Source organism: Hippocampus bargibanti, linkage group LG18 (genome assembly GCF_051943395.1).
Source record: "Hippocampus bargibanti isolate YZ-2025 linkage group LG18, ASM5194339v1, whole genome shotgun sequence".
NCBI classification, from domain to species: Eukaryota; Metazoa; Chordata; class Actinopteri; order Syngnathiformes; family Syngnathidae; genus Hippocampus; species Hippocampus bargibanti.
The window spans coordinates 3,420,736-3,443,188 of NC_142751.1; the positions used below are offsets into that span (position 1 = coordinate 3,420,736).

The window sequence follows — 22,453 nt, forward strand, 5'->3', positions numbered from 1 at the left end:
TTTTGTTGTAATAAAATCTCTGCCAGCACCTATGGGACTCAAAGTGGATGCAGATGACATCGAGGAGCTTGTTGCTGACCATATTGAGGCAGAGAATTTGATTTGCCTTCAAGAGGACAAGCAGCAGGAGATTATGTGCAGGCTTTTATTGGACAGTTCCATCCAGAAAAGGCTATGAGAATCATCAACATGATGAATGATAATGTGATGCCTCAGTTTCGTAAGATCTTACAAGTCAGAAAGCAACGGGTGTCGATTAAGAGCCATCAACGACCATCACAAATGTAAATAAAGTGACTTTTTTATACAGTGCAGAGTATTTCTTTCATTACAATACAATAGCACATTCAATATACATAGAATAAGATATGTTGTGTGTAGCTTTAAGGCTTATTTAGTTGAAAATGATATTTTATGGAGACCTCGGAATGGATTATTCTTATTTTAATGGTTTCCGATGGGATTTTTTTGGGGGGATACACACTTTTCGCCTGACACACTGTCTAGGAACCAATTAAGTTCGTAAGCCAAGGTCTCACTGTATTGACAGCCATATTGCTTCAAAATGAAAAAAAATATTGACAGCCATATGGCTTCAAAATGAAAAAAATATTGACAGCCGTATTGCTTGAAAAGGTGTCAACATGACAGTCAGACACTGTGGACAGAGACTCTGAACCAGATTGTCCCTACTGCCGGCAGGAAACATAGTCATTCATGACATACGTCTGAATTCTGCGGCTATTGAGAGTACATGCCAATTAAAGTGATACATTAGTAAAACATAGTTTTCTTGATTATAATACCACGCCTCTGGTCGTTCTGAGCACCAACAGCTGTAAGCAATAAAACATTGTTTTCCATGAACTGATAAATTTGTAACCTGGCTAATGACCTCTTCCTGTGAGAGTTTGAAGTCCTAATTTACTTGTGTAATAAGGAGTTTCCCAAGTCCTAAATTCTGTGCCAAGCCAGATCTCCTAGATGAAGGTGATAGTTTTACTGGGCTGTGTCTGTTTCACTCATATTTACTGTGGCCATCTGCACCTTCACTGTAGGCCTATTGTTTGGTTGGCCAGATAAGCATGGGACTTTTAAATATAACTTCTTATTCTCCATCAAAATGAAAAAAATATTGACAGCCATATTGCTTAAAAATGAAAACAAATATTGACAGCCCTATTGCTTAAAAATGAAAAAAAATACTGACAGCCATATATTGCTTGAAAATTAAAAACAAAATTTCACAGCCATATTGCTTAAAAATGAAAAAAAAAATCTTGACAGCCATATTGATTAAAAAGAAAAAAATCTTGACAGCCGTATGGCTTGAAAATGAAAAAAAATATATCGGCAGCCATATTGCTTAAAAATGAAAAAAAATATTGACAGCCAGATTGCTAAAAATGAGACAAAAAATTACAGCCACATTGCTTAAAGGACAACCGACGTCTCCGGACAAGTTGTGTCCATAATTTGTAAAATGGCTTCAAATGACTTCTACTGAGCGTATTTTACAAAAATTCCACCACATGTAGCTATATTTTACGATTTAAGACTCGCGCTGAATATTCAGGAAGTCTTGTTTTTGAGTTGGTGACGAGTCCGTACGTGACGTCACTAAAGGATCGCCCTTTACTGTAAAAAAAGACACATTGTAGCGGTCCTTCCATCACGTCAATGTATTTTGCTGTACTTGTTTGGTCTGGGGACCTCATGTTGCACCCCAAAGCCGCCAGAAGGCCAGAAGAGGGCATCCAAGCGCCATATAAGGAATTTATCACCCTGTGGAAATGGAGGTGGCCACAGGAGGTCGCCATTTTGTGCCTCTTTTTTTGGGTGAGAGATTTTCCCCCAATGTTGCCTCAAAATGGCACAAATAAATTGTTTAATCGATTGCAAACATGTATGCTTTCCTCTTCAGAACTATTTGAATCAAATTCATCACTGGATGTGGAACAAGAAAGCATATTCTCCGAATCTGAAGCCATTGTTTTCATTCACTAGCAATGCAAGACGTCTTGGCGTGACGTCACGAAATGGGGGCGGTACTTTCTGAAAATGCCCAATTCGCAGCTCAATTTTTTTTGCAGATTTTGGACACTTGAAGTCATTTTTATTGATGTTTTGCATTTGACTAAAAATACCATACTGCGTGTTTTGGGTATTTTAGATGCTATAAAACGTTTTTCTGGTGTCAGTTAAAAAACAAAAAAGTGATGCCTGTTGTCCTTTAAAAATGAAAAAAAAGACAGCCATATTGCTTAAAAATGAAAAAAAAATATATTCTCAGCCATATTGCTTGAAAATGAAAACCAATATTGATAGCCATATTGCTTAAAAATGAAAAAAAAAATGTTGACAGCCATATTGCTTAAAAATGAAAAAAATATTGACAGCCATATTGCTTTAAAATGAAAAAAAAATGTTGACAACCATATTGCTTAAAAATGAAAAAAACATTGACAGCCATATTGCTTAAAAATGAAAAAAATATTGACAGCCATAGTGTTTAAAATGAAAAAAAATATTGACAGCCATATTGCTTAAAAATTTAGAAAATTATTGACTGCCATATTGCTTAAAAATGCAAACAAATATTGACAACCATATTGCCACCCGAATAGCATTTGTGGAGGAATGCTAAGGCGTGACGAGGTCAAGGGAAGTCGCCGCCGACACCCGTCCACCATTTAGCCCAACGTTATCGTCACAAGTGATCTGCGTACACGACCCTGCAGGTCTGCTTATATTTTAGCCGCGACGTGATGGTGCTTCTGCCGTCAAAACAATGCAGCTGCCCCTCTCCTGCTTTGCAATGTTGCTAATCCAGGCTCACCTGTCCTTCTGTCAGAAACAAGGTGGCCGTATACACATGGTTGCGCTCCCCTGAGATACAAGCTGACAATCACTTCTAAAACCGAGCCAGAATGATTCCGACGGAGCCAGCGGGGCAAGGCGAGATACAGTAAAGTCTCGTTATATCGATATTCTCGGGAGTTGTTTACTGTAGCTTTCTGTCTCTAATTCTATTATTCTGCAGACGTGGAGTCGGAAGTATCTCTGGAATCACAAGCGCCCCCTGTCATGAGGCGGGAGAACTGTTTGCCTCACCTACGCACAGCGTTTTGATGAAAAAGAAAACAAAATAAACACTGTAGTACAGTGTTTATAATGTACAATGACTCTACATTATATACACAAGCTAAACTGTAGAAATTTAGTTCATATACTAAACGTGTTTGAACGCTTTCATAGCGATATGCAGAAGGACAGCAATGCGGTCTCACTGCTGAGCAAGCCAGCACAGTAAGCACAGTGATTGCGCAATCCATGGTGAGGATCAGCCGGCTGCTGCCTCACTGCTCGTCTCTACTTAGTATTTGAACGGTAAATGTGAAAATTCAGCGATTTTGAAAAAAAATCCTAAAACGGTGAAGTACAATGGACAAGAACGTTAAAGTACAAATCACTAAATACATATAACTGTTCAATTTATTTTTTCATTTGATATTTCCATGACAGCTTTCCATGATGACAGGTGAGGCACTGCCTCACCTGCCTCCACGTCACTGGTGGTACTGTATAGAAACCCCTAAGCAAATATCGATTCATCTTAAATATCTTTTGTATCAATGTAAACAGCAAAATGGCCGGCGGGAGATGAAAAAGAGCACCGTAGTAACCAGATTATCGTAAAAACCACGAATCGTACTAAACGGAACTAATTATACATAAAAAGACTAGAAATGTGCACGTGAAATGAAAATAGTGTCGTAATAAGCAGTATTATCAATATAAACGATATCGATATAACGAGACTTTACTGTATATAGAAATCAATAGCGATGTATTTTGTACATCCGCCCCCATTTCAAGCTCAGATGACTCCAGACCCATATCATTAAGGAATTAACTGTTTTTCTCTGATGAAAGAAGAGAGTCTTAGCTTTCCTACCCTGCATTGGATGTTGTTGTCGTCCTAAAACTCAATATTGTATGGGTCCTGCAATTTGAGTGAAAATGACAAAAACCCTGGCACTGGAGTAGACACCGCTTTGCTAATCGTCAGGCAGTGAATGAGTTAAGTCACTTGACTTTTGTTTGGGTGTTTAATATTTACTTCAAAAAGGAGAAATCTCAGGAGATCTTAAGAAAAGAGACATACATTCTATTCCTTTTAATTTGAAGAATCAATAAATACTTGAATACACATCGGCATGCAGATGATCCATGTTTGTGACGTGTCCAATGACACGTGGCATCTGTTTGCGAGGTCCGAGTACAAATGGCGTCCAAACTTTAAAAAGAAAGGTCGGGAACAGTACGTTTGACACATTTTATACATGATGGGATGTTAAACACCGTTCATTCTTATACACAGGCACGGCACACTTCATATACAGTACAGTATCTGGAAAAAAAGGTACAGAAAAAACAAAATGTTGTCATGGGCAAAGGGCCCTCGGCAGTTTGTTGATTTTGAGTTCCAGAACGAAAGTCTGGTTGCTTTAAAATTCAACATGTGCTCATTTTCCAAAATAGCGGCTCAAATCAGGCCCTAAAAGTTGCATTCAAAGTTGCCCCCCCCCCCCGCCCCCAAAGTTGGCTTCCAAAATTGCCCCCAAAGTTGCCCTTCAAAATTGCCCCCCAAAGTTGCATATTCTTCCTTGAGTTGACAAACAAAATGTGCTCCAAAACTGGAAAGAGTCTTGGAACTTTAGATATTAAAAAAACGCTCCGGAATGTACTTGTCATTGTTTTGAACAAACAAACAAACAAACAAACAAACAAACAAACAAACAAACAAACAAACAAACAAACAAAAACATCAGAACAAGACATTTGGAATTTTGGAATCGATGAGCAGAAAGCTTGTGCATGGGGACCATGTACTTGTGCATTTCCGCGCGCCTCTTTCAAGGAACGTACAGTACAACGGCTAACAGCGACGCCTAGTGGTCCACTTGTACCCACACCCCCCAACAGCGTTTCTAGTTCTCCCAGTCGGCGCAGGGCAAACCCTCGTCCTCGGACTCAGATTCAGGCGACGCCTCCTTGATCCGGCGCAGAGCCTCGTGGATGCTTTGCGTCAGGGCGTCGGCCGAGTGGGCAAAGCGCTCGGCGCGGCGCGGCCGCTCGGTGGGGGCGCGCACCTGCCGGAGACGCACCCCCTGCCGGATCTGCGCCAGGATGTTCTCGCCGTCGTCATCCGGGTCGGGGGCCAGCACGCGCAGTTCAGCTTTCCGCAGGTGGAAGCTGCCGCGCTTTAGTGACGCCAACACCTCGTCCATCGGGGAGCTCGCTGTCGACGCGTACCAAAAAGAACAAAGATTCAGCAGACAGTTGCTATTTTGGTCGAATTGCGTTGTACAGTGATACCTTGTCTTACGAACTTAATTGGTTCCCAGACAGTGTGTAAGGCGAAAAGTGTGTATCCCAAAAATAAATTTCCCATAGGAAACCATTAAAATGAGAATAATCCGTTCCCAGGTCCCCATAAAACGTAATTTTCTACTTTCTAAGCCTTACAACTACACAAAATATACCTTATTTTATGTATAATAAATGTGCTATGGTATTATAATGAAATAAATAAAATGTATTGTATAATAAAGTTGTTTTATTTACCTTTGTGATGGTCGTTGATGGCTTGATGGAATGGAGTGGCCGGTTTCATCCATTTTCATAAATTTACTGTTCGTAAACCGAAAAGTTCTGAAGCCAAGGGGTTCGTAAACCGAAGTGTCACTGTATTCTCATTGCGAGGGACGGCGTCTCACCTCTCCGCCACTGAGCAGCGTCCTCGGCCGACGTTTTCCTCAGCTTCTTCCTGGCCGTCAGCAGCTGGCTGCTGTCGAAAAAGCGCGGCGAGATGTGAGCCGGGGGGGGCGAGGCGGGCTGGCGGGGCCGCGGCTCGGGCGCTTCGGATGGCAGCGGAGGTGGTGGAGGAGGGGGCGGCGGCGCAGGGGCTTCGCCTAGGTTGACCACGGACATCGGCAAGGAGAGGAAGGCGGGGGGCGAGCCGGGGACGCCTTCGCCCCCGGGTGGTGGCGTGGCGAGCTCGGGCAGGTTGAAGGCCAGGCGTTCCGTCTGGGTGCCGGCGGGCTGACTCGCTCGCCGGCGCGTCTGATGCAGCCGCAGGCGACTGGACTTGAGCGTCACGTGACCCGGATACCGCTGGGCGGGAAGCAGAGCGTTTCAGCAAAGGCGGAGGACCCGGCGACCCGACGCCATTGGCGGCGCCGTTTTACCTGCTTGAGGCTGCGAAGTCGCTCCAAAGTTTTCTGCCTCTCCAGACCGACTCGCGCATTGCGCTCCGCCTCGCCTTCCTCCGTTTGGGCCACGACGGGGGCCGGGCCACCCCGCCGCGCTTCCGCCTTCTGCTTATGGTTGGAGATGCAGATTTCCTGTTCCGAGGGATGACCAGAAAGGGTGAGCGCTCCTCGGGGGGTCCAGGAGAGGGGAACATTCCGTCGCCCATCAAGCTTTCACCTTTTTGTTTTTGAGGTAGACCTTCTTGGCGGTGATGCGCCCCCTGCAGGCCTCCAGCCGCCGAGTCCTCTGCCGCAGCGCCTCCAGTTCTTGGTCGTGGCGGGGTGGCGGCGCAGGCGTGGCTGCGACTGGGTCCTCCGCCCCCTCCATGGCATCCGGGCTCTCAAAGGCGTCGTAGTACACCACCTCATCCTGCCTCTCTGTCCCGGGGGAGAAACAAACAAGGCCCATTTTTCCACAGGTGCGTGACAGCGGCCGGGTATTTTGTCGGCACCTGTGATCTGTCGGCGCAGGCTCTGCAACTGCGCGCTGAGCAGCAGCTCTTCGCAGCGCAGCACTTCGGCCTGGATGTCGTACAGCTGCAGCTGCAGTTCGTAGTACAGCGCCTCCAGATGGTCCAGGTGCAACATGGCGTCCTCGCCGTCCTGCAGGCTTCGCATCTGGACACAAAAAAAACAATACACACGGATGAAGCTCTCCCGTTAGCACGTTTGACATATTAACTCCTACATTGCCAGATGACATGCAAAAATGTTTCTACTCCAGTGCCAGGGTTTTTGTCATTGTCACTTGAATTCCATAACCCACAGAATATTGACTTTTAATAATAATAATCATAATAAATTTCATTTATAAGCGCCTTTCAAATCTCTCAAGGTCACTTTACAGTCACAGAATAAGTTTTTCTCTGAGTGAACAGCGGCCCACACGCGCCAGGGTTCACTCAACCCGGAAGTAACTCAAATAGATAGAAAGCTTGCTAGCTAAGCAATCATTAGCCAACCGATACCTGGCTCGATAGCCAGCCAGCTAGATAGTGATAGCAAAGAGATAGCAAATAGCTAGCAAATGATGATGATAATACTACTACTACTAATAATAATACATTTCATTTATAAGCGCCTTTCAGAACTCTCAAGGTCACTTTACAGTCACAGGATAAGTTTTTTAGTGGGTGAGCAGCGGCAGCTACACGCGCTAGCGTTCACACAACCCGGAAGTAACTCAAATAGATAGAAAGCTAGCTAGCTAGCAAGTGAATAGATATCTATCTATCTAGCGGATAGCTGATAGCTAGTTTAGCATGTAAGGCCTCAGACAACTTAGCTCACAGGGTTAGTGGGATGCGCAAACCTCTGCATCACAGAAGAAAATAGCCAAAATTGATGGTTTGAACTAGCATTAGCCGCTAACGCTCAAACAGATGCACATCTCTCGTTCATTTTCCTTTTCATTTCATTTTCAGTTTTTTGACTGCAATCTAATCGAATGGTGGTTCAGGGTTGTCCGACCTAAAATATTCACCATCTGCTATTTTGTCATAATTGGGAGAAAATTCAATTGAAATATCTAGCTAGGTTGTTAGCTAGATATACAATACAAATACAATACTTTACTTTTTTTGCTGACAATCCACACATTTGCACAGCATAATGTAATAGCGCGGACGTTTTAGGACAACATCGACATTCAATACGGCGTAAGCAATTTGAGACTATCTTCTTTCATCAGCAAAACAAAAAGAGTTAATTCCTAAATTATATGGGTCTGGAGTTATATGAGCTTGAAATGAGGGCGGCTGTCCAAAATACGCAGTGACTTCTATAGCGCTTTAACAGCAGTTGAAGCTGTAACAAAGCGCTAACACGGCCAAAAGGCAAATGCTGGCTCCTTGTGGAAGGGCAACAACATTGCCAGAAGTTTAACTGGCACTTTATCGGGACCCCCGCTTGAAAGAAAAAAAACAAAACCCAAACACATTTGACATATAAACATGTCATATTTTCAATTCCCGAATAAAATCAGGAATGGCAGTGAATGAGTTTATGATGAAATCCAACCCCTCGGTGTCACTCACTTGGCCCCACCCATCGAAGGCAAACACTCAACACACAAATAGCGAGGGATAGAATTGTGTTTCATAGCGCCGTTACCAAATTGCAACAATAGCTTGGCATCAGAAAACAATAGCGAAGGCCCTTTTCGACACGGGAATGTCACGTCTCGTAGCGGTGCAACGCGTACCTCCTCCTTGAGGCCGTGCTTCCGCTGTTCCAGGCAGATTTCCTTGGCGCGCATCAGCTGCAGCGTTTCTTTGGAGACAGAGTACTGCAGCCGCTCCATGCGCTCCACCGCAGCCCCCGATGCCGACTTGCCCAGGCGCCGCTGGTCGGCACGCATGCGCTCGTACAGCGCTGGAACGCACAGACGCTTTAATGGCGGAGGCGGCAGGGGGCGGGGCTTTAGCGGCTTTACCTTTCTGTGCCCGATTGGTGGTTTCAAAGAACTTGACGGTCAAATCCTGGACGGCCAGGACGGCGGCATGTCCTTTCTTTTGCCAGTCGTCGTCCTCCCTCCTCAGGCCGTCCACCCGGCGAGGCCCGAGCCGCTCCGTCTCCAGCGAGATCTGAACCCGATAGAAGTCAGGAAGGTGGATTTGGACACAATTCGAGGGGTGGGGGGGAGGCTAAAAGATTTCACCGTAAACTCGCGCAGAGTGTAACGCCTAAATTGTCCTACAAATATGGCAGAGGGGAGACCTCTAGTAAGCCCTGAGGATTACAGTCATACCTCAGTTTACGAACGTTTGACCTCACGAACCTTTTGCCTCACGAACATTAAATTTGCGAGCATATAGTCTCGGCTGGCGGACTAGTTTTCAGCGGACAAACCAAACCACACGGCGCCATGGTGGTTGGCGGACTAGTTTTCGTCACCTCCTTCCTTTGAGTGCGGACGTGGTTTCTTATCGAGTGGAGTACTTTGACTATTACGGGACCGAAAAAGACCCCACCACAGGCTAGTGTTAAGCCGAAGAAGACACGCTAGAAAATTACAGTCGAGCAGAAGAAGATCATCAAAAAACACCAACAAGGTGTGCGTTTGTGTGACTTAGCGTACCAGTACGCTAAGTCAAACATTGCTACCATCCATTGACAACTAGCATCACAAAGGTAAATAAAACGACTTTATTATACGATACAATATATTTATTTCATTAAGATCCAATAGCACATTTATTATACATAAAAGAAGGTATATTTTGTGTCGTTTTAAGTATTATTTTCTAGAAATTTGTTTTATGGGGAGCTGGGAACGGCTTATTCTCTAATAAGACTAATAAAGGCAAATCCAATCCAATCCAATTCTCATTTTAATGGTTTCTTATGGGAAATAATTGTTTGGAAGACATTTTTTTTCCCCGTACACACACATTCTGGAAACCAATTAAGTTTTTAAATGGAAGTATAACTGTATATGCGAACATCAACAACCATCACCACAAAGGTAAATAAAATGACTTTATTACTTTATTACAATCCAATAACACATACATAAAACAAGGTATATTTGTGTAGTTTCAAAGGACAACCGGCGCCTCCGGACAAGTTGTGTCCATAATTTGTAAAATCGCTTCAAATGACTTCTACTGAGCGTATTTTACAAAGATTCAACGGCATATAGCTACATTTTACCTTTTAAGACTCGCGCTGAATATTCAGGAAGTCGTTTTTGAGTTGGTGACGATTCCTAACGTCACGTCACGGAAGGAACGCTCCTGACCGAGAAAGCGACACACAATGCATTTTGCGGTACTTTGTTTGGTCTGAAAACTTCGTGTTGGTACGTGTTGATGGCGAAATTAGAAGGAAAACATCTAAATAACGCGATGGTGAATCCTTGTGTGTTGCACCAAGACGACTATTTGATATTTGCTGACAAAAATTCCCAGGAGACAAATCAGCTCATTTCCACAGAGCTTTGTCGCCATCTTCTGCATTTTTGGGTGCTACACTTCTGTCCAGATGCCTCAAAATGACACGGAATAAACTCTTTAATCGATTGCAAACATGTATGCTTTCCTCTTCAGAACTATTTGAATCATATTCATAACTGGGTGAGTAACAAGAAAGCATCTTCTCCGAATCTGAAGCCATTGTTTTGATTGGAGAGCAAGGCAAGACGTCTTGGCGTGACACCACGAACAAGGGGGCGGGACATTCTGAAACTGGCCACTTCCGGGTTCAATTTGAAGTAGTAAGTATAGTAAAAACAGTGTCTGAAACTCATGACAAAAAGTTAGCAGACAACAGGGAAGGTAAGTAAAAAGTTGCCTGCCCCATTTTTCACAACTTACAAAACAATGAAACAACAAATCACATTAAAAACATTGTCACAAAATAAAGTTTTTTTAAAATCAACAATGTACCTACGACAAATGCTACCTTGCTTAATTTACGGTAAATGTGCAGGGCCGTAAATTTTGCTGCAGTAGTCGATTGTCATTGTGGAGCACAATGCAACGTTTGCATTGCTTCCTACGAACCACTAAGCCCCTTTCATAAGTCTCACGTACACTTTACAGTCACGGTTTAATGTAAATTTACGTTTTGTAGCGTCACATATGTTGTTAGCTTCTTTTGAATCTTTCTTCTGGGCTGAGGTTCTGTGCATCTATTTTGGAAAATGACATGCAATTGCACGACTGTATAACGCTTGCGAAAGTCCGGAAGAGAGAAGCAGGCTTCTGATTGGCTGCCGTGCCGAGTATGCAAATTTCAACTGCAGGTAGCCTATGTCTGTGTGCTCGGCGACGGTACACGTGTATTGTTTGCGCGTGAATGCGAGGGCGTCAGTCGAGAGTTTGTTGAGCGCGCAGTCAGGACAAACCATCTATGATTTGGCGGAATTTAACACAAGTAGGTATTATTGAGCTTGAATATTTCGTTATGTAATAATGTGTTTTGAATGTTGAAAGTGATTCCATTTTTCAATAAATATTGATTTCTTTAACTTTGCCCCTTCAATGAAAATTTATTAAAAACAGACGCAATCTTGATAAATCACAGTGCATATGTTATTTTAATCTATTTCCATTTCCTCCTCCAAGTATCTGCGAAATAGTATGTAAACGCCATATTCCTTGAGGCAAATTTATTAACTGATCAGGGATATTTTTCACATTTGAAAGACAGTTACTAAATTGGGTTGTAGTATTCTTACTGTGCTATGAGGTTTGTACACACTACATTTGAAGGACAACCGGCACCATTTTATTTGTTTCCCACTGACATCAGAAAAACGTTTTATAGCATCTAAAATACCCAAATCAGGCAGGCTGATATTTTTAGTTAAATGAAAAACACCAATAAAAATGACTTCAAATGAATCCGGAAATGGTCAGTTTCAGAAGGTCCCACACCCTTGTTCGTGACGTCACGCCAAGACGTCTTGCCTTTTATCGAGAATCAAAACAATGGCTTCAGATTCAGAGAAGATGCTTTCTTGTTACTCATCCAGTTATGAATATGATTCAAATAGTTCTGAAAAGGAAAGCATAAATGTTTGCAATTGATTCAAGGAGTCCTCCCATATCAATTCGAGCCGTCAAGCACCCAAAAAATGCAGAAGATTGCGCCCAAGCTCCGTTGGAAATGGGTTGATTTGTCAGCTGGGAATTTGTGTCAGCGAATATCAAATAGTTGTCTTGGTGCAACACACAACGATTCACCATGGCGTTATTTATGTGTTTTCCTTCTAATTTTGCCATCAACACGAAGTTTTCAGACCAAACAAAGTACCCAAAATGCATTGTGTGTCGCTTTCTCGGTCAAGGGCGGTCCAAACGTGACGTCACATGGGGATCGTCATCAACTCGAAAACAAGACTTCATGAATATTCAGCGCAAGTCTTAAAACGTAAACTATAGCTATATGCTGTGGAATCTTTGTAAAATATGCTCAGTCGAAGTCATTTGAAGTGATATTATAAATTCTGGACATAACTTGTCCGGTGGCGTCGGTTGTCCTTTAATGCTTTAGGTTTAGTATTTCCGGCCCAAACACTCCCTCCAAATGCTCCTGGCCCGGCCCCCTGTCAAATTTTAGAACCCAATGCGGCCTGCGAGTCAAAAAGTTTGCCCACCCCTGTCTTAGACACTTTAACTCAATTTTATTGGTGTTTTGCATTTGACTAAAACTATCATCCTGCGTGTTTTGGGTATTTTAGATGCTATAAAACGTTTTTCTGATGTCAGTTAGGAAACAAAAAAGTGGTGTCGGTTGTCCATTAAGGCTTATTTAGTAGAAAATTATTTTTATGGGAACCTTGGAAGGGATTATTCTCATTTGAATGGTTTCTGATGGGAAATTAATGTTTGGAAGATGAACTTTTCACCTTACACACACTTTCTGGGAACAAAGTTTCTAAACTGAGGTATCACTGTAGATGCCTAACCCCCCCCCCCCCCCCCCCCCCCCGTCTCCTCATCCTCAAGGAAGCCAGAACCTAAATGTAAAGCAGATGTGCGTACAAAGTGTAGACACAAGCAGCAGATGTGTGCGCACGTGATGCAGACAAGGGAACTCCACATTGGGAACAAGTTAAGGGGGGTGAAATGTCAGGGGAATGGGGGCCGAGGCGGATACGCGTCCAACCGCACGAGTACACAAAGAGGCCTCTGTGTACAGTACTGCGGATGATACGCCCCCCCCCACTTCCAAAGTCAAGGTCAGATTTCAAGGCTCACGTTTTTGGAAAGGATCATCGGCGAGTCACCGGAAAAGATGTTCAACACGGAAAGGGGACGGGGGGCAAAAACAACGCAAACGTTAGCATGTCGTCATCCTCAAATCCCGCCATGCCAAAGAAAACCATTTGTCTTTATCTTTTCAGGTACGAGCGTCCCCACCCCCCACCCCCAACGACAATTCCCTTTGTTGACAACCTTTGTTGAAACCAAGCCCGGCGTCATTTGCATACAGGTGTGCCGCCAGAGCCCGGCAAGCAGGTGCTCACACTTTATTATCCTCTCCCTCTACACACATATATATTGTATTTTCTGGTGTATAAGGCGCACCCACAAACAATGGTGTATTTTCACACTTTTTCCACATATAAGGCGCACTTTCAATGAATGAAAAAAAAAGGTTTCCAAATACAGGCGACATCCGAGTTATGACCGGGTTCCGTTGTGACAAAACGCTCGTAAGTCAAACGGTCGCAAATCGAAAAGCATTCAAAATGGCCGACGCGAGGTTATACGACAGAATAGTATACGATGTGAATCTGTTATTTTTAAGCAACGTTTTCTATTGAATACTATTATATACCAAACTGCTTACAGTTCAATTATGAATCTTATAACTTTTAGTGTCATTTTATCATTTTATATTTCGTATTATCGATTTTTATTACTGTGTTGTTCTGCTGACCCAAATACGCACGGCTTCCCACGTATATGCGCTGGTGAGAAATCGCTCTCCTTGCTAACGGAGAAGCCAGAAGAGGTCACCCAACACACACGCTCGAATTTAGGCAGACGCCAAAGGAAAAAAGTCGCAAAGAGGCAGTGGCGGCGTGGGCCCGATGCAGTGTTCTTGTCGCGCCAATCCCGTGCGCCCAAGCGCCGCCAGCCAACCCCCCTTGGCTTTTGCCCTGGCCGATGTCGGGGGAACTCTCGACCCGAGCGCCGACGCCCACCCGCCTCGGCGTCGGTGGACACTCCTCCCCGCCGATGCCATTGTGACAGATGGCTCAACATCATCACGCGCTGGATGGCCAAAATTGTCATACGCGTTTGTGAAGAAACAGTTATTTTGTATCCTCATTTTGTGCAATGCTCTAATATTCTTAACTTTGCCCCTTCAATGAAAATTTATTAAAAACAGACGCAATCTTGATAAATCACAGTGCATATGTTATTTTAATCTATTTCCATTTCCTCCTCCAAGTATCTGCGAAATAGTATGTAAACGCCATATTCCTTGAGGCAAATTTATTAACTGATCAGGGATATTTTTCACATTTGAAAGACAGTTACTAAATTGGGTTGTAGTATTCTTACTGTGCTATGAGGTTTGTACACACTACATTTGAAGGACAACCGGCACCATTTTATTTGTTTCCCACTGACATCAGAAAAACGTTTTATAGCATCTAAAATACCCAAATCAGGCAGGCTGATATTTTTAGTTAAATGAAAAACACCAATAAAAATGACTTCAAATGAATCCGGAAATGGTCAGTTTCAGAAGGTTCTTAGACACTTTATGTCACTTTTATTGGTGTTTTGCATTTGACTAAAACTATCATCCTGCGTGTTTTGGGTATTTTAGATGCTATAAAACGTTTTTCTGATGTCAGTTAGGAAACAAAAAAGTGGTGTTGGTTGTCCATTAAGGCTTATTTAGTAGAAAATTATTTTTATGGGAACCTTGGAAGGGATTATTCTCATTTGAATGGTTTCTGATGGGAAATTAATGTTTGGAAGATGAACTTTTCACCTTACACACACTTTCTGGGAACAAAGTTTGTAAACTGAGGTATCACTGTAGATGCCTAACACGCCCCCCCCCCCGCCCCCGTCTCCTCATCCTCAAGGAAGCCAGAACCTAAATGTAAAGCAGATGTGCGTACAAAGTGTAGACACAAGCAGCAGATGTGTGCGCACGTGATGCAGACAAGGGAACTCCACATTGGAACAAGTTAAGGGGGGTGAAATGTCAGGGGAATGGGGGCCGAGGCGGATACGCGTCCAACCGCACGAGTACACAAAGAGGCCTCTGTGTACAGTACTGCGGATGATACGCCCCCCCCACTTCCAAAGTCAAGGTCAGGTTTCAAGGCTCACGTTTTTGGAAAGGATCATCGGCGAGTCACCGGAAAAGATGTTCAACACGGAAAGGGGACGGGGGGCAAAAACAACGCAAACGTTAGCATGTCGTCATCCTCAAATCCCGCCATGCCAAAGAAAACCATTTGTCTTTATCTTTTCAGGTACGAGCGTCCCCACCCCCCACCCCCAACGACAATTCCCTTTGTTGACAACCTTTGTTGAAACCAAGCCCGGCGTCATTTGCATACAGGTGTGCCGCCAGAGCCCGGCAAGCAGGTGCTCACACTTTATTATCCTCTCCCTCTACACACATATATATTTGTATTTTCTGGTGTATAAGGCGCACCCACAAACAATGGTGTATTTTCACACTTTTTCCACATATAAGGCGCACTTTCAATGAATGAAAAAAAAAGCTTTCCAAATACAGGCGACATCCGAGTTATGACCGGGTTCCGTTGTGACAAAACGCTCGTAAGTCAAACGGTCGCAAATCGAAAAGCATTCAAAATGGCCGACGCGAGGTTATACGACAGAATAGTATACGATGTGAATCTGTTATTTTTAAGCAACGTTTTCTATTGAATACTATTATATACCAAACTGCTTACAGTTCAATTATGAATCTTATAACTTTTAGTGTCATTTTATTATTTTATATTTCGTATTATCGATTTTTATTACTGTGTTGTTCTGCTGACCCAAATACGCACGGCTTCCCACGTATATGCGCTGGTGAGAAATCGCTCTCCTTGCTAACGGAGAAGCCAGAAGAGGTCACCCAACACACACGCTCGAATTTAGGCAGACGCCAAAGGAAAAAAGTCGCAAAGAGGCAGTGGCGGCGTGGGCCCGATGCGGTGTTCTTGTCGCGCCAATTCCGTGCGCCCAAGCGCCGCCAGCCAACCCCCCTTGGCTTTTGCCCTGGCCGATGTCGGGGGAACTCTCGACCCGAGCGCCGACGCCCACCCGCCTCGGCGTCGGTGGACACTCCTCCCCGCCAATGCCATTGTGACAGATGGCTCAACATCATCATGCGCTGGATGGCCAAAATTGTCATACGCGTTTGTGAAGAAACAGTTATTTTGTATCCTCATTTTGTGCAATGCTCTAATATTCTCTGTTAAGATAAATGAGGCATGCGGAATGTTGAGCGGATCTGGCAACACAGCCACAACGCTACATCTGGTCCTTTGACAGCGATAAAAAAAATAGTTCTTATACAATGCTGAGAGAAGTGGTAGCTCTCTCTGCTATGGCAAATAAACATCCTACTTGTTCAATCTAAACAAGAAGGGCCATCAGGGTCTTTATTCTACAAAATGCATCGCAAACACACTGCAGATCTCAACACCGTTGCCACCGTAGCGGTCCCAGCCGTAGAATTAAAAAAAAGGGTCTGGCGGTCGTGGCCATAAGTGCAGGTGGTCGTAAGTCGCACCGGTCGTAAATAGGATGTTCCCTGTATATCTAAATATACAGGGAACATCCGCGTTACGACCAGGTTCCATTCCGACAAAACAGTCGTAAGTCAAACAATCGCAAGTCGAACTCCATTCAAAATGGCCGACGTGACGTTTACAAGACAGGATGGTATACGATGTCAATCTATTGTTTTTAAGCAACATTTTCTATTGAATACTATTATATACCAAACTGTTGACAGTTCATTTATGCATTTGATCACTTTTAGTGTCATTTTTATCATTTTATATTTTGTATTATCAATTTTATGACTGTATAACTGTACCTGTAATGTATACAAAAATGTTTACTGTACAGTTCATTTGTAAATGTCATGCTTGCCTTTTAGTGTCGTTTTTATTATTTTATATTTCATATTATCGATTTATATTCTATATTTAGATTTTATATAGTGGGTTAAAGAAAACACTTACACGTCAAGAATACAGCATTATTACTATATTAAGACAACATATACTGTGGGTACAAATACAAAATTAAGCATGTAAAAAAGGACAAAAATGCAAAATACGTAGGTACATATGTCCAAATATAATGCCTGATAACAGCCAGAAGAGGTCACCCAACACACACGCTCGGACTCAGGTGGACACCGACGGAAAAAAAGCAGTGTACAGGACTACAGGAGATGTTGTCGAGACGGTATTTGCACTGTATAACTACTGTATTGAGTGTAGTCGCGCATTATATTGCTGTGCGAGTGTGTGACGTGCTGGCTGGCTAGAACGCGTTGCCGGCTGGTTGCGCGTTGCGGTGCCAGGCGTAGAATAAAAAAAAGAAGGGTCTGGTGGTCGTAAGTACGGGTGATCGTAAATCTCGCCAGTTGTAACTCTCATGTTACCTGTATTTTCAAAGTTTTTCCATATATAAGACGCACCTTCAATGAATGAAAAAAAGGTATCTAAATATATAAGGCTGGGGTTACGCAATACTTCTTCAAGGGGAGGAATGGAGTCGGTGGCTGCTGACAGTCGTTGCCAGACCTGCTGTGGCTCAATATGACTTGACATATAAGGCGCACCGACTGGTGTAAAAGGCACAGGGGCATCATTTTTAAGAAAATGAAGGCCTTATACACCGGAAAATACGGTAATTTTAATGTAGAAACTCGGCACTGCTATTAAACCCTGAAACAGATGGCGTTTGGATCCGTGCACGGGTGCGCGTGCGGGTGTCACCTTAATCTGATGGCGCCTGAGCATGGCCAGCTCCCTCATGTCCCTGAAGGGCTGCAGCAGGTAGTGGTAGAGCTGTGTGGCGGCATCCAGCAGCCGCCCGTAGGCCTCGTCCTCCTCCCCGTAGACCTGCAGCAGCTGCACCATGCTTTCCACGGTCCCGTGCCTGTCGAGCACCTGCCGGCACCACCACAACGCCGACGTTTACGGAATACTATACTACTATACTACATTTAGTTTATAAGCGCCTTTCAAAACTCTCAAGATCACTTTACAGTCACAGGATCAGTTTTTCTGCGGGTGAGCAGCGCCAGCCACAGGCGCCAGCGTTCACTCAACCCGGAAATAACTCAAATCGATAGAAAGCAAGCTAGCTAGCTATATAGCTAATAGCCAGGCAGCTACCAGCTACACAGGCAGCCAGCCATTAGCAATACAGCTAGATAATAGATAGCTAGCGAGGAAGCAGTAAATCCATCATGCTATTCCAGTACAAACAAATTTCGGGCCTGACGCTATCGTTTATTTCACGTGACAGCCAACAAACAGTCAGTCTAAAGAATAAAAGAGTCGTCTGAATGCGTTTACGCTCGACCACCACCAGCGAGGCCCCGCGTTGAGCGGCTCTCCAGCGTGGACGACGCCGTTGAGCGGCGGCGGCCGCAGATTCCCCCTTAATCCCGGATTAGAGGGTTGGATTTACGATTGTGATTGGAGCTTTTTTTTCAAATTCGGACTTTTATTATTTCAAAAAAGCAAAACAAAAAGGTCACGGAACAGAGGCGCCTTTATGAGGAGCAGGCTGAGTCTCGTACACTAAAGCATTCAGGCGAGGTGAACACTGAACCTCCTGTTTATGCCCGTGTGCCGTCTCCATGGCAACCCCCCACTCTCTCTGTTGTGTGTGTGTGTGCATGTGTGTGTCAATTGAATGCTTGACAGGCGGGTCAAGGATGGTCACTCGGGCGTCAAAAAGAAAACGAGTCGACCTTTGACCTCCAAACCGAGTGTGGGGGTGTGCTGGCCACTCATCCACCAAAAGTGTCAATAGAAGATGGCTAAACAAATCAGGTGCAACCCCATAGAGAGGCTAATTGGAATTAGTTTAGTATCATATGAAAACAAAGTGTCTAACAATAGGACAAAAATGTGTATTACAGTGATACCTCAGTTTACGAATGCTTTATCTTAAGAACTATTCGCCTTACGAACATTAAATTTGCGAGAATATAATCTTGGCATACGTATTCGTTTTCTGCAGACGAACCAAACCACACGCCGCCACGGTGGCTGGCGGACTAGTTTTCGGCGGATGAACACCAAATCACACGGTCAAACGGCGCCACGGTGGCTAGCGGACTAGTTTTCCACACCCCCTTTAAGTGCGGACGCGGTTTGTTATCGACTGGAGTACTTTTGCTATTATGGGACCGAAAAACACCCCACCACAGGGTAGTGTTAAACCGAAGAAGACTCAAAAGAAAATGACAGTCGAGCAGAAGAAGATCATCGAAAAAACGCAAAGGAGGTGTGCATTTGTGTGACTTAGCATCCCAGTACCAGTACGCTAAGCTACCATTCATTGACAACTAACTTATTCTCATTTTAATGGTTTCTTATGGGAAATAAATCTTCGGCAGACGAACTTTTCGCCTTCCACTTTCTGGGAACAAATTAAGTTCGTGAGCTGAGGTATCACTGTATTTAATTTTTTTAGGTAGAGACCATCACACTAAGTTTAAAAACGCTGCCCTTGAATCACATCATGTCCAACTTCAGAACCCCCCGCCCCTCGACCCTTTTTTTGATGAACTCATTCAAGGAGTGGAAGCCAAGGAAAACAAGATGGAATCCAGGCCTTGCCTTATTTTGGGCATGGCTGCCTTCCAATGCGCACTCACGTGCTGAATTTAGCAGCAAGAAGGCCGCTGTGGGTGTAATTACAGGACCACGTTTGCGGTGGCTGGAGCCGCCACCGCAACCACGCACTGCACCTACCGGTTTGCTCAGAACCGGAGCTGCCGCCCCATCTTGCTGGAGCACTTTTAAACTTGACTCTCCGTTTGACACACCCAGTTTGCCAGGTTAGGAAAAAAAACAAGCAAACCTAAACAAAAAGTGATAATGTGTCACCAGGCCGGTTTGCTACTTGTTGCTCGCCAGATTTGACTTGTTGCTAGCCTGACATGTTGATAGCCAGATTTCTATCCAGATTTGACTTTCGGCCAAAGTAACCAAGGAACATTTAAGGAACATTTTTCAAAACATCAAACAAACCGTGAGGCGAACTTCCAAACAGAAAATCTCATTTGGTATTTATAGACCAAAGCTAACATCCGTGTTTAACCTTTGAAAACTGCGCTACCCAACTTCCTGTCATAAAAATCTAAACAATTAATAGCCATGATGACCGCGTGGTGATTAAATCACCAATAAATATTTTCGAGAAAAAAAATGGAGGCTGGCTCCCTCTACCAGGAACACAAATCGATATTTTCCAAAGAACAAATGCCAAGTGTGCGAGTATGCCAAAGTCCACGGGACAAAGGCCGTTTTCACGAAGGAAGTCAGTTCGTTTGTCATTTCCTGGGAGGAAATCTCCCGACCGGCACTGTAACGCCAGCTCCAATTGTTGTCTTTGGCCTACCGGTGAACACCCTTCCTACGGCGGCCCGCCGTGACACCCCCTCCTCCACCCACCCACTTACGGGCGTGGGGAAGGGCGTCAACAATGTGAGGTGCCAGCCAATAGAGATTTTGGAGACCAAATCCTGCAGTTTGGTTAATTTTTAGTATGACTGGAGAACTCAATATCGGGACTAGTTAGAGTTAAGGTACCACAAATAGTATCAGACGACGAGAAGATAGAATCAAAGAAATACTATCGAGTCTGACAAATATAACTTGGTCAAAGTACTAGAACGCAACATCATGTATGCTAAAAAAGCCTCCTTCAGTCAAATTAGTAAAGTGTGGATTGTTTGTTGGTTGAACAGGACCACAATTTTCTGTAACGCGACAGCCACGAGAAACCAGCAGCAGGTGAAGGTACTGACGCCCGCCGACCCCCAAAAGTGATGATGATGAGTGCCCCCTGACCTCTTGCAAGCGCCTCTTGGCTCGGCCCAGCCCGTCCTCGTAGCCTTTCCTCCGCAGCTCGCTCAGACTCTCGTAGTACTCCTCCGTGTCGTCGCTGTCGGTGAAGAGCACCTGCGAGAAGATCTTCCATCCGCAGGTATCCAGAGCGTGGCTCAGGTACACCTGCAGCTGGTAGCACAGCGCGTCGGCGTCCCGCTCGGACGACGAGGAAGCCGAGGCGCCGAACAGCAGCGACCACACGCCGCAGGGCTCCTCGGGGAAGGCCGGCAGGCAGGGTTCCAGCTCGGCATTGACGGCGCACAGCTGGAGGTGAGCCGCGCGGAGCTCCCGGAACGAGAAGAGACCGGCCCAGCTGAAGTCCTCGGCCGCGGGTTCCACCAAGTTCGCGTCGGTGAACCCGGGCGACACGAAATCCCAGCCGTCCACTTTTGCCTTCGGCGGGCGAACCTTGGCCGGACGACGGACGTCTTTCGTCGACGCCGCGCCGGGCTGCGAGTCGTCCGCCGCCGGGCTCCAGTCAAGGAGCGGGTCGAGGAAGGAGGTCCGCTTTTGGACCGTCCGGTTGTGGCAGGTTATGGCGAACTTTCCGTCGATGTCGTTCCAGGCCACTATGAAGGAGAATTTGTGCCGCTCTTTCTCGTCGAATGCTTTGGGTCGGACGGACACCCAGCCGGACTCCAGGTTGTCCTCCATGGCGAAGGACATCAAAGTCCAAGCTTGACAACAGGCGGACGGTTAGCGGGGGGTTACCAGAGCGTCGAAGCCAGGTGCTAATGCTAACTAGCCGAAAAACTACAATTACAAACAAGCTACCAAGCGGATTAGCACGAAACAAGCGGCTGAAACAAAGGCTCTCTCTTCGATCCACCGGACACGCGAACCAACGGCGGTCCGGAACGAAGGCTGGACCGAACGACGCCAGTCCAATCGGATGTCATGACACCCTCGGCCCGATCGGCTCCATTTAGTCCGCTGGGTTCTTTCGAACCTTTTCTCGTTAGTTTTCTTTTGTTGTGTCCGTGACGACGACGTCGACGAATCAGATCATCTCTGCTTCAACGCCGTCACGTGTGAGTTTGTGTTTACAAGCCGAGCGCATACACGCGAAATCCGGAGGGAAGCTGCCGCGTTCAGGAGCCGACGAGAAAATTGTACATATAAATACTATTGATTTGTACCCAGTCACATGTTGCACAAAATATAGAGTGCCGAATCACAAGGGATCTAGAAATAGACCCGTTCAGCCAAGGAGCTAGTTATACCTAACTGTCAGTCAATGGACATTTCTAGAAATGAATCCCGTCCGACCTTTGTCTACAAGGCGAGCGCGTGCATGTTAAAACCGGAGGAGGGCTGCTGCCTTCAGGGACTGCAAGGAAAGTACCAAGTTTAACTTTTATATCCAACAAGTGGCTTCAACTAAACACGATTCTTATCAATCAGTCATCGACTGTTAGTTCTTTTTCTGTGTTATTTTATTTAGGAGCCATTAAATGCGTCCACGTGTTTGGTGAAGCACACGTGAATCTGGTTTGTCCCCTGATGTTTTGTCTCTAGACGTCTGGACCAGCACGAGGAGCGT

At 44.8% G+C, this 22,453-nt stretch overlaps 1 protein-coding gene across 2 annotated transcripts; it reads right to left on the reverse strand.

Moving 5' to 3' along the window:
* Positions 1–4,770: 4,770 nt before the first annotated feature.
* jmy (junction mediating and regulatory protein, p53 cofactor) lies at positions 4,771–22,375 on the reverse strand. Of its 2 annotated transcripts, XM_089020654.1 has the most exons (9): positions 20,872–22,374; positions 17,776–17,949; positions 8,752–8,902; positions 8,521–8,690; positions 6,770–6,935; positions 6,496–6,695; positions 6,255–6,410; positions 5,784–6,180; positions 4,771–5,305 (listed from the first exon to the last, which is right to left on the reverse strand). In XM_089020654.1, exons 1-9 carry the CDS (start codon positions 21,574–21,576, stop codon positions 4,995–4,997), a joined length of 2,430 nt encoding a protein of 809 aa, XP_088876780.1. In that variant the 5' UTR covers positions 21,577–22,374; the 3' UTR covers positions 4,771–4,994. The 2 variants fall into 2 exon arrangements, with proteins under 2 accessions (XP_088876780.1, XP_088876782.1); XM_089020656.1 differs by lacking the exon at positions 17,776–17,949 and having other exon boundaries at positions 20,872–22,375.
* Positions 22,376–22,453: the final 78 nt, after the last annotated feature.

Excerpts from the sequence above, each read along its gene's own strand:
- jmy (XM_089020654.1), bottom strand. The coding sequence starts at position 21,576 with ATGTCCTTCGCCATGGAGGACAACCTGGAGTCCGGCTGGGTGTCCGTC. Across the intron at positions 17,950-20,871 it reads CCAAGAGGCGCTTGCAAGAG|GTGCTCGACAGGCACGGGAC; the intron begins GTCAGGGGGCAC and ends TGGTGCCGGCAG. Across the intron at positions 6,411-6,495 it reads TCTACCTCAAAAACAAAAAG|GAAATCTGCATCTCCAACCA; the intron begins GTGAAAGCTTGA and ends CCCTCGGAACAG.